Here is an 18841-nt window from a genome sequence, read left to right on the forward strand (position 1 = left end):
GTGGTTCAAATGGCGGTCCCTGGAGAGCCCTCAGGACCACAGCCAAATACCAAGGCGTCACAGGTGGAACAAAGGGTGGCTGAATGCGGAGAACACCTTGCATAAAGGTGCGCACATCCGGGATTGTAGCAATCCTACGGTGAAACCAGACAGACAGGGCCGAAACTAGTCCCGCTTGTAGGAAGGCGAGTATCCGAGACAGACGAAACTCCTGCGGTGCATAACCTCTCGGTCGACACCACTGGAAGAACGTATGCCACACGCGATGATATATCCTCGCGGAAGATGGTTTCCGAGCTCGTAACATGGTACGCACTACAGAGCTGGAAAACCCCCTGGACCTTAACATGGCTGTCTCAACAGCCATGCCGTCAAAGACAGCCGAGTCAGGTCCGGGTGAAGACAAGGAGCCTGCGACAGAAGGTCCGGTCATAGCGGCAACCGCAGAGGACTGTCCACGGACAGACCCTGAAGGTCTGAGAACCAGTGCCGTCTGGGCCACGCGGGAGCCATCAACAGGAGCGTCCCTCCTTCCTGTTTGAATTTCCGGATTACTCGTGGAAGAAGGGAAACTGGAGGAAACAGGTAAGCAAACCAGAACGTCCACCGGACGGACAGAGCATCCACCAGAGACGCCCCTTCGTCTCTTGTGCGAGACCCGTACACAGGCAACTTGTTGTTGTGCCGGGACGCCATGAGGTCGATCTCTGGAAGACCCCACTTGTCCACCAGAAGTTGAAAAACGTCCGGGTGCAGGGACCATTCCCCTGAATGAACGTCCTGGCGACTGAGAAAGTCCACCTCCCAATTTAGCACTCCCGGGATGAAGACAGCTGATATGGCCGGAAGATTGTGCTCCGCCCATACCAGGATCCAAGACACCTCTACGAGAGCCGCCCCACTTCGGGTTCCTCCTTGCCGGTTTATGTAGGCCACGGTGGTAGCGTTGTCCGACTGGACCTGCACTGGGCGACCCTGGAGAACCCGATGTGCCTGCTGGAGGGCATTGAAGACCGCACGGAGTTCCAAGATATTTATTGGAAGCTCCGCTTCTGTCGGAGTCCACCTGCCCTGGAACAAGTGTGGACCCGAAACTGCTCCCCAGCCCCGAAGACTGGCGTCCGTTGTCAACAGGACCCAATTTGGTACCCAGAACGGACGTCCCTTGTTGAGATGGGTCGTCTGCAACAACCAGGCAAGGGACAGGCGAACCTCCGGGGTGAGCACTATCATCTGGGATTTTAGAGACTGAGGCAGCCCGTTCCACTTGGACAGGATCAGATGCTGCAGAGGTCTGTAGTGAAACTGGGCATATTCCACCATGTTGAACACCGACACCATGGAGCCCAGTAACCTCATCGCCGAGTGGAGAGACACCCGGCGGCTGTGCAGACAACTGCGCACCCTCGACTGTAAAGCAGAGATCTTTTCCCCAGTCACAAAGATCCTTTGCTGTCCCGAGTCCAATAAGGCTCCGAGGTGCAGAATCCGCCGAGACGGGATTAGAGTGGACTTCTGCCAGTTTATTAACCAGCCGTGCTGTTGCAGTAGCGCAATGGTCAGGTCCAAGTGGCCTAGAAGGAGCTCCAGAGATCCTGCCACTAATAAAAGGTCATCCAAGTACGGCAACATGCGGACTCCCTGCAGCCGCAGAGAAGCCGCCATGACCGCCATCACCTTGGTGAACACACGCGGTGCTGTCGCCAGGCCAAAAGGCAACGCCCGAAACTGAAAGTGGTCGCTGCGGATTGCAAACCTGAGGAACTGTTGATGGCGCAAAAGAATAGGGACATGCAGGTAACGTCCTGTATGTCCAATGACACCATGTAGTCCCCAGGTTCCAGTGCCAGAATGATGGACCATAGGGTCTCCATCCGAAACTTCGGCACCCGCAAAGACTTGATGAGAATCGGACGATACGACCCATTGGGTTTCTGCACCAAAAAGAGATTGGAATAGAAACCCTGGCCCCTCTGGGAGAATGGAACAGGCACTATAACTTCAGCCTGGAGCATAGTGTGCAAGACCTTCCGCAGCTCTGTGGCCTTGTTCCGGTCTGATGGTAGACCCGTGGTGAAAAATCGAGCCGGGGGTCTGTGCCGGAAAGAGAGGACATACCCGTGGGAGACCACCTCGAGAACCCAAGTGTCTGTCGTGGTGACCGACCAACACCGGGCGAACTGCAGCAGGCGGCCTCCCACTTTGGGATCCCCCAAAGGGAGGCCCGGACCATCAGGCCGCAGGCTTGTCATCTGGCTTAGGGGCCGGACGTCTGGTACTCCAGGTCTGCTTCCGGGGCTTGGCCGATTTCTTGGGACCAGCCTGTCGGGGAAAAGACTGTGGTTTGGGCCTGCCCTGGGCCCTATAAGACCGAAAGGACGATGGTCCTGAACCAGAAGGCCGACGGGAGACATGCCGATTTGGCTGTCGCCAGTGTGGCTACAATCTTGTCAAGATCTGGACCGAAGAGAACTTCTCCGTTAAAGGGCAATGCCTCCAAACCCTTTTTGGAATCAGCGTCCCCCTTCCAGGATAGCAACCACAAGGTGCGACGAGCAGCCACCGCTGCTGAAGAAATTCGAGACGCCAGGGTACTAATGTCTAAGGCCGCCTCGTTGATATAAGTGGCCGAATCACGGAGATTACCAATCAACTCCGCCTGCTCAGCCGGAATCGAAGGACGCCTCCAACGAATCCGCCCAGCGCTCCATAGCTCTGGCAACTCAGCAAATGGCCATAGCCAGCCGCGCTGCCCCCCCCCGCAAGGGAATAAGCGGACTTCAGGCAGACCTCCACCTTGCGGTCCGTAGCATCCTTAAGGGAGGACATGGATGGCATTGGTAATGTGGCACTACGGACAAGACGTGTCACATGAGAATCCACCTGTGGAGGGGATTCCCATTTAGCAAAATAATTATCCGCGAACGGATAAGCCACAGCCAGACGCCTCTGCGGCTGGTATCGCTTGCCAGGCTGTTTCCACGCCTCCTCTGAATGGTCCAACAACTGACCCGAAAGAGGAAAGACTGTGGCGTCACCCTTCACATCCTTAAAAAAGGCATACTTGGATTTAGCCGCTGGGGGAACTTCATCCTCAATCACCAAGGCTGTGCGGACTGCCCGAATAAGTCCAGAACCTTGGACCTAGCGTCTGCGTCCTTAGTATGGAGAGGTTCCTGATCGTAAGGATCAAGAATCTCCCCATCATCAGACGTCCCTTCGTCATCCTCATAAGGAGCCGATACCGATGCTGTAACCGTAATACGACAATCACTGCCGGCAGAGGCCCTCCGCGCTACCCTCCCCCTCCGCTAAAGGTACTTTACACGTAGTACACTGTAGCCGGAGAGGAAAGTCACTTTCAGACATGATGGTAGAAAGTATGTGACCCCTCTCACCAATTGTTTTAAAAAGGCGAGAGACCACCCTGCAGCACCGCACCGCAAGGGCTTTAGCAGAAAGAACAGGGACAGTAATAAGGCTGACAGTCAGAAATGGAAAGTACAGGCAGCAGCGCTAGCACAGTCACATACAATGCAAAGAAACTCAATTCCTGCACTAACCAGCGCTGATAAATCAACTACACAGACACAGAGTCTGGTAGGACACAGCGCTGCATACACAGATCTGACCACAGCGGAGGAGAGGTATGCGGGGGGACCCAGACCACGATGCCTCCGTCCAGACTTCCAGCAGCGTTCACCATGCGCTCTCGAAGATGGCCGCCGAGGAGCAGAGAGGAGGCTGGCCTGGGGGAGGAGCGCTGCCACAGGGCCAGTCGGCGTGTTGCAGAGAGGGCTGTGTGCAGCGGGGGAGGCGCCGGCTGTGAGACAGGGAAGGCGCGCTCCCCTGGCATGCATTTAACCCCCGGGACGCCGCAGCGCTACCGCTCTGCTGCGGTCCGCTGTCCCAGGGGGTAGTGGAAGCGCAGGTTATATACCTGGCTCCACGCTGCAGCCAGTCCCCAGGGAGCCCCCTGCCTGGGGACTCTGGACCATGTAACAGCGGGGACCCACCGCGGGACCCCGCTGCTTACCTTGCTGTCCCCCTTGATTCCGGCCATGGTCTGGAACATCTGGGGTCACCGCTAGCTGTGACCCCAGATGCTCACCAGCATCCCCGGATCAGTACCGGCGTTCCGGTACCGGCGGGGGTGTAGGGAAGACAGCATGGACGTCAGGACTGACTGTCCATGCTGTACTTCCAGATGTGCAGCCACAGCTGCATGTAGAAAACTTCAGGGACTCTTCTTAGCCCCCACTCCAACAGGTGCACCTGACTCCGGCCGGGCACCAAACTAAACTGAGATGCCTTGGCTCGGGGGCGGGGTATAGGAAGGGGACCCTAGTGTATCCTGGGAGGCTGAAAGCTTAACTCTATGGTGCCCGATGACTGACGTCACACCTATACCCCAAGGTATCCTGTGGATACCCTATGGACCCTGAAGTAGAAAGAGTCTTTCACACTGTATCACTGTCAGAATATCTGTGAACTATTTGATCTTTAAGAGACCCTAAAGCTACACTATACACGATATATTGGATGATTAGCCTTTTATTGAGGAATCGGAACGATAAATTGTTTACACCGTCCAGTGTGTACGCACTATTGCCCGCTCCCGCGTGTTGTTCGTCGCACGCCAAGCTGAAGATCTGATGGCCAACACCATGGTTCTGGATTCGGCAGGAGAAAGAGGAAGACATATCAAGCAGTCATACATCAGATCGTGCAGTGTGTACGGAGCGTCCGATATATTACCCAGTCGCATCTGCCGTCACTGGATACACACATCATCTAGTGTGTACTCAGCTTAACACTCACAGATTAGTGACTAATGCGCATGAACAATGGCCATCTGCACATGTGCATAGTGCTTAAAACAGCAGCAACTTCGCAAAGTAAGAATGGTATTGCTGAAGTCGGCAATGGGGACCGTACCACTTTTGCCATCTAGGATGGAGTAAAGGTATATTCATAAACAGCTTTAAACTAAGAATACCACTAGTTGCTAAATATTGAACTGATGTCATAACACCTTTTAGCATCAGAAACGAGTGCCAAAGGGGTTACAGTATGACTCATTTTTACATGGAGCCCATAGACCTGAAAACAGACTACTACAAGGGGCCGATAATAGATCTGTCAGGCCCTGATGCTGGAGGGGTGTGGCTAATCATGTACACCAGCGCAGTACCTCGTACCACTCCAAACCTCCGCCACCCCTGACTGAAACTAATGATTCTGCTTTTGCTACTGCTACTTCTGCACAGCAGTGGCTAAATCATGTTACATAAGGTTTTATGCCAGCATCCAGCAGGTGAGAGAACATAATCTTCATCTAGGCTTAAAAGATCCGTAGAAAATGAAATGTCCATCTATGAGTTTATATACCCCGAAATATCCTGTTCAGCCTTAACCTCATATCCCACTGCAGCGTTTTTATAAAAACATGCTATTTCCTCCCACTTCAACAGCAGCAGCACATCCTCAGTCATCACAGCCTGCAGTTAACAACTAAATACTACTTGGATAGGTCAAAATATCAAAAAGTTAAAGGAAACAGGCACATTTAAGCCATAAGTTTCTTCCTTTCAGACCAGCCACACATATATATGTGGATACACCAATCTATACAAAGAGTTTCCGTTACTTAGCAAACAGCAGGGTAGAGGCTAAAACAACCATTCTGTAATATTAAAATCGAGCTGAATCTTATTACAAAAATCAGTGTAGAAGACATTTGACCAAATATAACAAAGAAAAGAAGCACAAGAAATGGTCATTAAAATGCACAGCACCAATATGAAGAAATAATAATGATTCATTTAATACTCCAAAATATATACACAAAGATACAGTTTCAAAGTTACATTAAAAATGATGGCTCTGTAACAAATTATAATAACTACAACTAAACAAATCCAAAGTCAAAATATAGCCATAAAGGCCACATACATGTGTTTTTAATACAGATATACTATATATCAGCTCTACAAAATCTGCTTTTTCTGAATAGTGCTATGTTTACTGGTAAAAAAGACAATCTATATGAGTATAAGTACTTTGCATTGATTTATTTATTTTTAATGTGAATTGTAAAAAGTTAAATTAGGTCAAAAACAATCTGCTGCATCACTGCTACTAACCAGGCCCGGCGACAGGGGGGGACTAAGGGTACACCCGTACCGGGCCCCGAGTCCCAGACGGGCACAAATCGGTACCGTGGACGGCAGACTTAGTGCTCCAGCTGCGACCTGTTCTTTTGTACTCTGGCCCTGGCAGCGCTGGGCTCGACTTGCCAGTGGTTCAGATGCGACCCGGTACGGAAATGACCTGAGGGTTGGGGAAGGTGAAGGGGGCTGAGGGCTGGGGAAGGTGAAAGGGGCTGAAGGATGGGGAAGGTGAAAGGGGCTGAAGGATGGGGAAGGTGAAAGGGGCTGAAGGATGGGGAAGGTGAAAGGGGCTGAAGGCTGGGGAAGGTGATGGTGGTCTGAGGATGGTGATGAAAGGCTGAATTTGAGGAAGGCGAGGAGCTGAGGACTAAGGATTGCTGGCTACAGACGCCATCCCTCCTACCCCTGAGGCATCCACAGCACGGTGATCAAGAAGACCTGCCTGCATCATCAGTGACAGCATGGTAAGCCATAGTGCAGGCCTGGCCAACATGTGGCTCTCCTGCTGTTGTGAAACTACAAGTCCCAGCATGCTCTGCTACAGTTTTAGCATTCCCTAATAACAAAACTGTAGCAGGGCATGCTGGGATTTGTAGTTTCAAAACAGCTGGAGAGCCACAGGTTGGCCAGGCCTGCCATAGTGTATTTTACTTTATTAAAAGGCTTGCATATCATTCAGTTAACATTATCAATCTTCATATATCATACATGCAGGGGAGTTATGTGTGGGTGCGAGGTCAGGGCTGTTGGTGAGAAGGTGAGACCGCCTGAGACATCAATGTACAGGGTCCCGAGATTTCTGTTGCCGGCCCTACTAGTAATAGGACAGTTTACGTATGGACCAGCAGTAGATCCAGGAAGGGGAGTGTAGGGAGGTCCCCAATGATTGGCCAGTGGTGGTTGCAGGTCATAGCGGACAAGTTGGCTCCTATGTATAGCTCTCAGCTGGACTGCTGCTGTTGATGGGAGAGAGCTGGGAATCACCCTGGATTTGCCACTGTTCTTCACTTGTCTTGAAACTCTCAGCTAGACCGTTGCTCTACCCCAAAACAGTGTCCCTGGTTCACACTCATGCCCACTCAGTAGAATTGCCTAGCATAGTAGAGTAGTGGGTGAAAAGATGCCATGCACATGTCCTCTAAGCATTGAGGGGAGAGAGCCTGGAATAGCTCAGCAGCTTGGGAAGTGCTGTGTCTGCCCCCAGAGTCAAGAAAACAGGGGCATGAGGTGATGTCATGCCCCTTTTTAAGTGCACTCTTGCATTGTCCAATAAAAGTCTATGGGTTTCTTTTTGGAGACTTCCCTGAGAGGTATTCAATAGAACTCCTCCCAGTGTCCCGATGGCTGCGCGTGCAATGAAGTATTGCCATTGGCTTTAACCGTAAATCTTCATGCATATGGTGTTGCATGCGATCAGTGGCGGGATGTATCGCATTCAAAATACGATGCGCGTTGCATCCCACTCTGGATCACCTAGCCTCACTAAGCACTTTTACCTTTGCAATCTGACTGCACTAATCTTATATATAAAATTCATTAATCTGTTTGTTTGTCTGTCTGGTTATGCATTCGGACACCCCTGCACCGATTGCGATAAAACCAGTGTGAGGTGGTCTAGTTGGATCGGGGCCAGGTTTTGGTATGTTAGGGTCCCAGTCGGACCTCCCATTGGTGTACGCTTGGCAGAACTTTGATCTGGAGACGCTGGGCAGATCCTTGACCCGGGGAGCCTATTCTGGGCCTTCTACTGGATGGATTTGGATGAAAACTTCACAGAGGGGTAGCATGTGGTCTGGGATGCTTAATGCAGTGGTTGGGGTCCCTGTCAGACCTCATGTCAGAGTGCGCCTGGCAGAACTTTGACCCAGGGAGCCTCTCCTGGGCCTTCCACTGGATGGATTTGGACGACATCAAATCATTTTGGACAAAAACTTCACAGAGTGGTAACACAGAGTGGTAACATTGGATCCCGGAAGACATACTAGGGGGTTGAGGTCCCGGACGAACCTCCCATTAGTGTACGCTGGGCAGAACTTTGACCCGGGCCGCCGGGCAGAACTTTGACCCAGGGAAGCTGTTCTGGGCCTTCCACTGGCTGGATTTGTATGAAATCAAATAATAAAACTTTATAACTTGAAGATCTAAATCTGGACTACGCCAGGTAATTCAGCTAATATGCAATATATGGCATTGCATCAAACTCTTTTCCCTGTTGATTGTAAGCTTAACTAGGCACTTTGACCTTTTCATCATTCTTTTAACAAACCAGTCTGGTCTTGTTACCATGTTTGTTCCCAATTGTAAAGCTATGTGTTCCATGCTGGAACTATTTAAAATCAATGATGACTATAAACTACCAGCTTCTACATGGCCTCCTGCAGCTTTTGCTGAATACATGGTTTTCTCTTTCTGTACTTTTCAGCATATGTTGGTGTGAGCAGGAAAAGTTGCTTATTTTCAATACCCTGGCTGGGAACAGTTTTATCCAGTGTAGCCATTTTGTTTTGTAATGTAATGAAAATTAACTGGTAGAGTAAAACAGTCTTAATTTTTTTTTTTTTTAATAGAAGATGAGTTTATTTAACACTAAAGAGTCTAAGGGGGTCATTCAGACCCACTCGCGAGCGGCATTACGCTCGCAAGTGGGTCGATGGTCCCCACTGTGCATGCGCACGACAGAGGGAGCTCCGTTGTGCGCATGCGCGAGACCCGGCGAGCGAAGGACTTTCCATCGCTCCAGGTCTCGCACCAAAGGGGGCGTGCTGTCGATGTTGATTGACAGCACGCCCCCTTTGGTGGGCGTGCCGGGGGCGTGCCTGCCAGGCGGACGCGTTCCCATGGGAACGCCTACCGTCTGAAGCCGGCCCCACTGACATCACTAGTGATGTCAGTGGGAGTGATTTTGGCTCTGATAGAGCCAAAATCACTCCTGGCCTTGCGGCTGGGAAACCCAACCGCAGGGTTTCCCTCGCAATTCCGATGGTCGCGATGGTCAAGACCATCGCGACCATCTTTTTGCACGCTCGTATATGCTGTGGGTGGTGACCCACAGCTATACGAGCGTCCAGGAGGACGCTCCATATTAATGGAGGAGGGCCCAGATTCAGAGCGAGCGCTCTGGTCAGAGCGTCCGTCTCTGAATCAGGGCCTAAATCCACTTTCTTCCACAATCCTCCCTCAGGTGTCCTGCAGTAAAGCCCTGTCTTAAATTTTTATTCACAAAGAGTTGCAAGCTGTATAGTAAATCAAACAATGGACTACACCGGTGTACTCACCTTATCTCCAAAGCCAGTGAAGAATTGATCTTCCAGCCTTCTCCAGAATGACTAAAGACTGATGAGCCTTCTTTCCTGAGGATTTTATCGGAGCTGTTAACCATCAGCCTACTCAGAGAAAGATCACCATCTCTAAAATGTAAGAAAGATACAAGAACTAATTAGCTTGTCAACATGTTTTTTTTCTACAATGCATACATACATACATACATACAATATCTTGACTCATGAAAGAACTATTTAACATGGTCAGGAATTAAAGAATGAAACATGCCCAACATTTATCATTGAAGCAGTAAGGGTGTGTACATACCAGAACGATAACTTGATAATTTGTCACATTGGAATGATAAATCGTCAAGATCGTCAGGTGTGTATGCAGGATTGCTCGCTCCTGCGAGTTGCATGCAATATCCTCTGGTTGGTCGTGCTGCACGGCCAATCAGACTATATCATATGCGGCGCTGTACAGTGTAATGAAGGATGCCGTCATTCATTACATCACTCAGTGTGTACTGGCTCGATCCATCAGCACAGTTGCCATCCATTTATATGTGTACCTGGCCTAAACCAGTTTTTAAAAATAAAAATTTAATTTTTTTTTTGGAAACCATAAAAATGCTGCTTCTATTGTATTTAATATAAATGTACAAAGGAACAAAATATGGTATAATCCATAGCAATAAGATGTTTACACTAGATACACTAGCCATACACTCTGACAGAAGAATAAGGCTTTTATGATAAGTGTTGCTATATAATCTTGTGACCTTTTTAGTTTTATGCCGCTAGGATGTTTTAGCCAGGCGCCGCACCCTACCCGATCTTAAAAGGGCAAAATGCGACGCCCTGCTAAAACAGTCTGCCCTGTGCCTTCCCCACCCATGGGTCGCAGTGTCCTAGAGGAGGAAAAAGTTGCGGTGATCAATCACCCTCGGGTGAATGGATACCGTGTGATTACAGGAGTAATCTCTTCACATGTCAGGAGTTCTCAAACTGCAGTGGCACTACAAGTTTCAACACATCCAGCTGACAAGGTATGCTTGGACTTGTAGTACCACTACTGCTGGATACAAATTGACAGAGACCAGAGAAGGGAGCTTAATACGAGAATTTTGAGATAAATGTTTCTACTTTCGCACGGACATAGAACATGCACACCTGTCATTGCAGGGATTCGTTATCATGAACTATTTTCTTTGCGTATGAATCACAGACAGGAATGTAGGAATACCTAATATATAAGCTATATATATATATATATATATATATATATATATATATATATATATATATATAACACACACAAACACACAGTGCATCCGGACAGTATTCACAGTGCTTCACTTTTCCATATTTTGTTATGTTACGGCCTTATATGTAGTCAATAGAACATTTTACCCCTCCCTATCTATCTCACCCTTCCAGTGCACAACACAATCATCTCCTCAGTTCATCAAGCCCCCTGTTTGGACATCAACTTTGATCCCACTCTCTAATTCACTCCCCACATTCACACTCTAGTCGGTTTTATCTAAAGAACGTCACCAGAATTTGCCTATTCCTCTCCCTTGACGCATCTAAAACACTTGTCCTTTCCCTCATCATCTTGTCTCGACTATTGCAACAGTCTTCTCGCTGGTTTTCCCCTCAACCACCTCATTAATGCTACAGCTAGACTTAGCTAACGCTGCTTCTTCTCTACCAATCCTTCTCTCTCTACAATATCTAGTTTAATCTTCCTACCCTCACCTCCAAAGCTCTTTCACTCTACTCTCCCGCCTACATCTTCAACATCATTTACATAAAAGCCTTCTCCAAGCTGACTCTAACCTACAGAACATTCTCCTTTGTTTGCTTAGAATCTTCCCCAACATCCATTACTTCAAATACTCCCTCAAAACCCACTTATTCACCCTTGCCTACAGGTTCTCTACATGATTCAGTCTTCCCTCCCCATCCTTATCCTCTTGTATTTCTCCAATACCCCTACTTCTTACCTTTCCCTTTTAGAATGTAGTCTCTCGCAGGTAGGGCACTGCCTCCTATTGTTTAATCCCTTCCTTTAGGTTCAGTATATCAGTCAATTGATTACGTGATTACAATTGTAGGTATAGTAATTATGTTGTTGACTTGTTAGTTTGTTACCTTGTTTACCCTGTTTTGTATTTTTGCTCTATACGGCACTGTGATTTTTTTGGCTGCTCATAAAAAAAGGCTAATTAATATTTTAATAGTTCAAACAGGTATATTTTAATCAGATTTTTTATATATAAGATAAGTGTGCAATTTAATAATCTTGTCATACAAAAAAAGGTTGAATTTTGGGGCAAAATAATGAAAGCTAAAATGCTATATTTTTGACAATCGTGACATTTGTTTGTTCAGAAAATAATTTATTTTCACTCCCTGCATGGTACTCTCTGTGACTGAAATAATATATGTGACTACTCTTCTTGCCTGGCTTGAAGCAACAGTATGCTATCCATCATACAATTTTACCAGATGGCAAGCTTGAAAACTATACAAAATATTCAGCTTTGTTGAGTCTTCATTGTCATAAAAACATCTCTGCATTTAAGAATGAGCATTATGTGACCATGTATCAACACATGGCTTTCTAATTGCAAACATTAATCATAAAACTTAATGGGGCGATCCAATTACCCATGAGGTTCTGCGATATGTGGTACGCACATAGGGCCAGATTCAGATTTCCCGAAATGGAGGCGTGTCACCGCCGTTGGGAAGGGAGGGAAGAGGCCAGGATCTCCGTTGGCTGACAAAGATTTCCTAGCCTCTTTCTCTCTCATCTGCGGCAACCGGCTTGCGTGACCCCATTGGTGACTTAGCCGGCCGATGTTCTTGCAGATTATCCGATGCTGCGTTGAAACAACATTGTCTCCTGTTGCATCACTATAATTGCAAGGACGGAATTGCAAAGCTGCTTGTGTGCAGCTTTGCAATTCTGTCCCAAGCTGAATGAGACCCATAATGCCTGATTCTGAGTCGCATGCGATTGTTTGCACTACACATGCATCTGGGGCGGACGTACTCATCTCAATGGATCTGTGGGGCTAATCAGAATAGCAAGGAAGTCAGTTGGATCTACACTTACAACAAAATGGGTGTATCTAGGCGTTCACACTTTGCATACAGACATGGACAAATTTGTTGGTATCCTTACAGCTCATTGAAACAATGCTTTATACCTCCTGAAAACAGATTAAATTAAAAGCTATTATCTCATGTATACCTGCATGCCTTTGCTATTTCATAGAATAAAAACTGTGAAAAGGAGATCAATTATTGGTTATTCATGGATCACAGAGATATTTCAAAAACAAATTGCTTTCTTGAATTAGCATCACCCATGTCTTCAATCTTTGAATCAGTCATTCAGCCTATTTAAATGGAACAAAGTATTCACTGTGCTATTTGGTATCACTGTGTGCACCACACTGAACATGGACCAGAGAAAGCAAATGAGAAAGTTGTCTGAGGAGATCAGAAAGAAAATGATAGACAAGCATGTTAAAAGGTAAAGACAATAAGACCATCTCCAAACAGCTTAAATGTTCCTGTGACTACAGTTGCAATTATTATTAAGAAGTTTAGGGTCCATGGGATTGTAGCCAACCACCATTGAGAAAAATTGAGCAGAGATTACCCAAAGTATAGGGAGAATGGTAGAAAAGTAGAAAAAAAGGCAAGGAAACATCCAAAGATAGTAGCAATTGGCGCTGAACCTGTCGCAGATGCAGTCCAGTGATCGCAGTTAGACCACTGGGTCCACCAGAAAGGTCAGACCTCCAGTGACCAGCTGAATCTCTATACCCAGTGAGCAGCACCTGAGGTCACATTAAGTGCTGGATGTGCAGAAAACTTCATGTGAGCTACTGCAGAGCTGCTTAGGTGATTACTTGTTATCAACAGTGGAAAATGCCTTCAAAAGAGATTCCCCAATGGTACGTACCTGAAGTTGGAACTTTATTTGGATTCACTAAAATCAGAGAGATCAACAGCTAAATGCACCCAGGAATGGATAAGAACAAAACAATGGACTATTCTGATGTGGCCTTCTAGGAGCCTTGATCTATATACTATCAAACATATTTGGAAAGAGTATTATAGAAATACTCCGTAGGAGCAGCAAGAAAAAGATACAAAGGAATCATTTTAAAGTGTTTATAACTAGTATGTGCCCGATTTATATTTATTGGTGTTATATTTGGAAAGAGCTGAAGCATGCAGTCTGGAAAAGGAACCCATCGAACCTAAGACAACTGAAGCAGTTTGCTCAGGAAGAGTGGGCCAAACTACCTGCTGACAGATGCAGAAGTCTCAGTGAGAGCTACAGAAATTGCTTAATTGCAGTGATTGCCTAACGGTTGGCTCATAAACAATGATGGATAACAATTACTTTTGTCACTTTCTTTTTTTTTCATGGAAGGGTATCAACAAATTTGTCCAAGGGTAAGCAAAGATCTGGCAAACAGATCTCTTGCACAGAGGAGGAGTTCCTATTAGCAAGACTGCGGTACGGTATGCAGTCAGGATGCCGACGGTCTAAATGCCGACCATCGGCATCCCAACTGTCTAATCCCGGCAAGGGTCTAATGACAGGCGTCGAAATCCCGACGCCTCTTATTTTACCTACGCTGGGAGCTCAGCGTCCCAATCGAAGGTGAGCCGGGTGCGGACAGCCGCAGGGGGGCAGGGTTAGGTTAGGGGCTCCCGGGGGGGGGGGGGACTTAGGGCTAGGCACTCACCCGGGAGGGTTAGGGTTAGGCTAGGGGAAGGGGTGGTTAGGATTAGGTACCCCCGGGGGGAGGTTAGGCACCCCAGGAGGGTTAGACACTTGGGGGGGAGGTTAGGGTTAGGCACCCCTAAGGGAGGGTTAGGGGGGTTTAGGTTAGTTTATACTTACCTTTAGCGCAGTCGGGATCTTCACTGGTGCCGGTCTTCTGGCATCGGGAATCATACCGATCCCCAAGATTGCTACTTTTAGAGCCGTATCTAGGGATGTGCACCCGATGCCATCGCACAAAGCACCGCTGCCTTCCCACTGCCATTGCTTCTGGCTAGCAGGGTGTCGTTCTAGCCAGGATCACTGCTGTGGCGCCACTGGAGCATCCTTTAGACACTCCTGGCAGACAGTCTATGCCACTAATTAGAGCATCCTGAAGAAGCTCCAAGCAACACTGAACTTACCACTGCTGTTGGCTCTATGCATCGTCAGGTGCTAAGGGGTTGGGCTGGTACAGGGCGCTGTACTGTGTATGGAGAATTATGTTGCTAATTGTTACTTGTGTTCTGTTTATATTTTATGTTACTGTATTGTAATGTAATGTTCTGTGTACCTTTACCGTATGTACGTCACTGAGGACCACTTGTGGCGCTCTATAAATAAACTGTAATAATAATAATAATTTAGCCCTGTCTGCTGACTGCTCTCATAAGTGGATGCTCTCACAAGTGGATGCACTGACTGCTCTCACAAGTGGATGTATACAGACAGTGTATCCACATAGATGTAGATGCCTCTGAATACAGGCAGAAATCCTGATCTATTTTCATGCTCGCAGTAGTGGGTAATTTCAGGATAAAAAATAACTTTTGCTCACTCTTCTGTGGAATAAGAGTAACCCACGTATGTACTAGCCACATTATATTAGCATCGGAAACCTCACAGCTAATTGAATCTCCCCTAAGATTCTAGAACTATTAAACAGAAGTCAGTATTCTTAGTTTACAATCTACAGTTCCAGATTATGAATATTATATATAAAAAAAAAAAAAAAATCACCAGTTTGAAAGGTTTATTTACATTAATTTCATGACCTTTCCCAGTTACTATTGGATTTAAACAATAAAACGGGGAGTTGTGGTATTATTGTGGTCGCTTCCCAGAGAGCAGGAACCAATAAAAGCTATGGGAGGGACAGCAGGCTTTATATACATTTTTTAAATGACCACTAACATAATAGCTGCTAACATGTTTTCACATGTTTCGCAGAAAATCTATTTTATGGAACATTCATGCAATTCCCTAAACTAAATCAATTATGTAAACATCCCTAACAATTTCAAGTGAACGGGAGAGTACGAGATGATGTGCGCTACAAGCAAGTTAATAACAATGATATTGTATCGCGCTGATCTGCAAATGGGAAGCAGCTTGTTTTGATTTTGTCCAGGTTGAGTCTCCCATATCCAAAATGCTTGGGACCAGGGGTATTTTGGATAACGGAATATTCCGTCTTTTGGAATAATTGCATACCATAATGAAATATCTTGGGAATAGGATCCAAATATACACACGGAATACATTTATGTGTTATATACACATTATACACACAGCCTGCAGGTAATTTTATACAATATATTCAACAATTTTGTGGCTCAAACAAAGTTTGTGTACAGAAATGAAATTCATTTATGTGTCATTTACACCCTATACACACAGCCTGAAGGTAATTTTATACAATATCTTTAATAATTTGTGCTTTAGACAAAGTTTGTGTGCATTGAACCATCAAAAATCAAAGGTTTCATTATCTCAGTCATGGCAAAAAAAATCTGTATTTCGGAATATTTGGATATGGGAGACTCCACCTGTACTTTATTAAAAAAAAATTCTAGTATCACATTCATTTGACAAAATTGACAAAGTAGTGACAGTGAAGCCGGTATGTGCGTTCCACAATGGAACACAGGCAGACTTTTAGTGGGACTCTCCTGGATTACTAGCAGTATATAAGGAGCAGCAGGTAAGAGACAAATTGTGCTCTTTTAGGTTTCTTCTGGCAGTATATGCTGCACATTTGAACATCTTGATAAAGGCCTGAAACATCAATGTTACCTTTTCCTACCATTATATAAGATAATACATTTGGACACGTTTTCTGGAAAGTGGTGAATGCCCTGGTTATGTTTTTCTGGACTTCAATGAGGACTGTGTGGTGTACCCCAGGCATTGTGGACAGCTGGGATGCTTGGGGCTTAGCTCTCTTTCTGCATTCATGTAAGCAAGAATCAACCATGCAAGACATTTAGAGATTAGCAAAACTACCTGGCCTAAAAACATATTTTCTGAGTAGATTAACAAAGTTATAGATCGGCCAAACAAACAAGTATTACAAAAATATATTTTAAAGAACTAAACTTAAAATAAAATCTGGTATTCAGTGAATTTACAATGTTAACATTAAATCATGTGTCTTTCTGTACTTGTGTTGTTTGTCCAGTAGCAACGCTATTGGCTCTGTCACCTGTGTACTTCATAAAGGGTTGCATCAAAATCCTAACCCAATTAAGACAATTTTGTCTAAGAACACAGCCATGAATAAAGAATGGTACCAAAATATCCTCCAAGAGCAACTTCTCCCAACTACCCAAGAACAATTTGGTGATGAACAGTGCCTTTTCCAGCATGATGGAGCACCTTGCCATAAGGCAAATGTGATAACCAAGTGGCTCGGGAAAAAAAACATCAAAATTTTGGGTCCATGGCCAGGAAAGTCCCCAGACCTTAATCCCATTGGGAACTTGTGGTCAATCATCACGAGGCGAGTGACAAACAAACACCCACATGGCCATCAGTCAGTATGTGGCCCAGAAGTTGATTGACAGCATGCCAGGGGGAATTGCAGAGGTCTTAAAAAAGAAGGGTCAACACTGCATATATTGACTCTTTGCATAAACTTCATGTAATTGTCAATTACAGCCTTTGACACCTACGAAATGCTTGTAATTTTACTTCAATATACCATAGTAACATCTGACAAAAAGGTCTAAAAACCCTGAAGCAGCAAACTTTGTGAAAACCAATACTTGTGTCATTCTCAAAACTTTTGACCTCTAATAGATGTCTTATGCAAAGTCAACCCTATAACTCGAACTGGAAGAATGTATGTAATGCTTCCGATGACACTTTAAAAACAGTAATATTTAGGCAGAAATGCCAATTATGTTTAGATGGAATAATATCTTCGGCTTTACATTTGTGATATCACATTAAAAATCTCTTTGTGAATATACCTGTGCACTGACCACTCCACACACTCTACGACACTTTAACCACTGAGGCATTGCCAAACTATCTATCTTCAGCTAACATTGTTGACTGACTAATACAATGTCAAGTATTTCTATTCAATTTGATTTATATAATTAAAAAAATGAAGCCATCAAATCTATTATTACTATTACTACTTGTAATACACCTGGCTTTTTTTTAAATAAAATACCTTGCTTTAAAATTATTTTAACTATGAATCCATTATCCTTCCACTTTTTTGTCAAAGCACTTTCTGAGATAATCATGATAAAAATTTCAGTTTGAATTTGGAAATAGTTTTCCCTCACAAAGCCTATTGTGTTGTTTATCAGAGGAAAGGGCATAAAAAACCATAGTAAAATGACACAACTCCCACCTCTCTAGCTTAATCAGGAGAGCTGCTATGGCGATTTGAAAATATGCTGGTTGTGCATTTTTGACAGATTAATGAAAACTTTACATAGCCATATTTTGGAAACGGCATAATATATTTAAATAATATTTTGTATTTTTCTTAAGGTGCCCATCCACTAGCCGATGGAGAAACGAGAGCAGGATCACGACATTGTAATTGTGCTGTTGTTTCTATGTCTGTGATAAGCCTACACTGAATAAGCAGACGTTCAGTGCAGGCTCATCAATCATCTGGCAACATGCTGAACCTGACGATATCGTCAGATTGTCCAGCATGTTAGCTCGATGATGGATGTCGGAAACGACCAGCGGGCGCGCGCATCGTTGGTTATTTCCAATGTGCACGATGCATGCACGATTTGCAAGCGATTGCACGATAACGACGTCATTATCGTGCAATCGCTTGCAAATATCGCTATGTGGATGGGCACCTTTGGACTACATATATACTCTCCATATACCACATTTTAACAAAATCTGAGCTGGTGAGGTAAAATCAGTGTTGATTTGACACGGAATGACCCGCCTCTGAACATCCCCTGAATGTCTGAAGGAGGGACAGCAGCAGATATCTCCGATTTCCGCATGCAGCGCAACCTCCATAGGTTTCTATGGGAAATGCAATACGGTCAGATTTATCAAGTTCCAGAATGCGAAGATGGGGTAAACTGCTGTAGGCTATGGGCGTACACATCACAATCCTTCCATAGGAACCTCCCCAGGCACAGAAGTGAAGAGAATCTGGTGAAAATTATATTGGACTTCTTCCCTTGCCCTGCAGTGGTCTCCTGAGGCGCACATCCACTAGGTGATATTAATGAGCAATTGCACAATTACGACATCGCAATCGCTCATTAATCATGCACAAATCGTGCACTATAATGTCGGAAACGACCAGCGATGCGCGCTCCCGCTAA

The 18841-nt window shown here is 45.7% G+C and overlaps 1 protein-coding gene across 1 annotated transcript in view; it reads right to left on the reverse strand.

Annotated features, from left to right (window-relative positions):
- Positions 1-18841, reverse strand: part of ST8SIA4 (ST8 alpha-N-acetyl-neuraminide alpha-2,8-sialyltransferase 4) — a 228446-nt gene that overhangs the window by 187153 nt on the left and 22452 nt on the right. Inside the window, exon 2 of the mRNA XM_088444620.1 lies at positions 9449-9580. Within this exon, the coding sequence (XP_088300746.1) occupies positions 9449-9580 (132 nt within the window). The remainder of the gene's footprint in view (positions 1-9448; positions 9581-18841) is intronic.

Source organism: Taudactylus pleione, unplaced genomic scaffold (assembly GCF_031769625.1).
Source record: "Taudactylus pleione unplaced genomic scaffold, aTauple2 ptg000370l, whole genome shotgun sequence".
Classification (NCBI taxonomy): domain Eukaryota; kingdom Metazoa; phylum Chordata; class Amphibia; order Anura; family Myobatrachidae; genus Taudactylus; species Taudactylus pleione.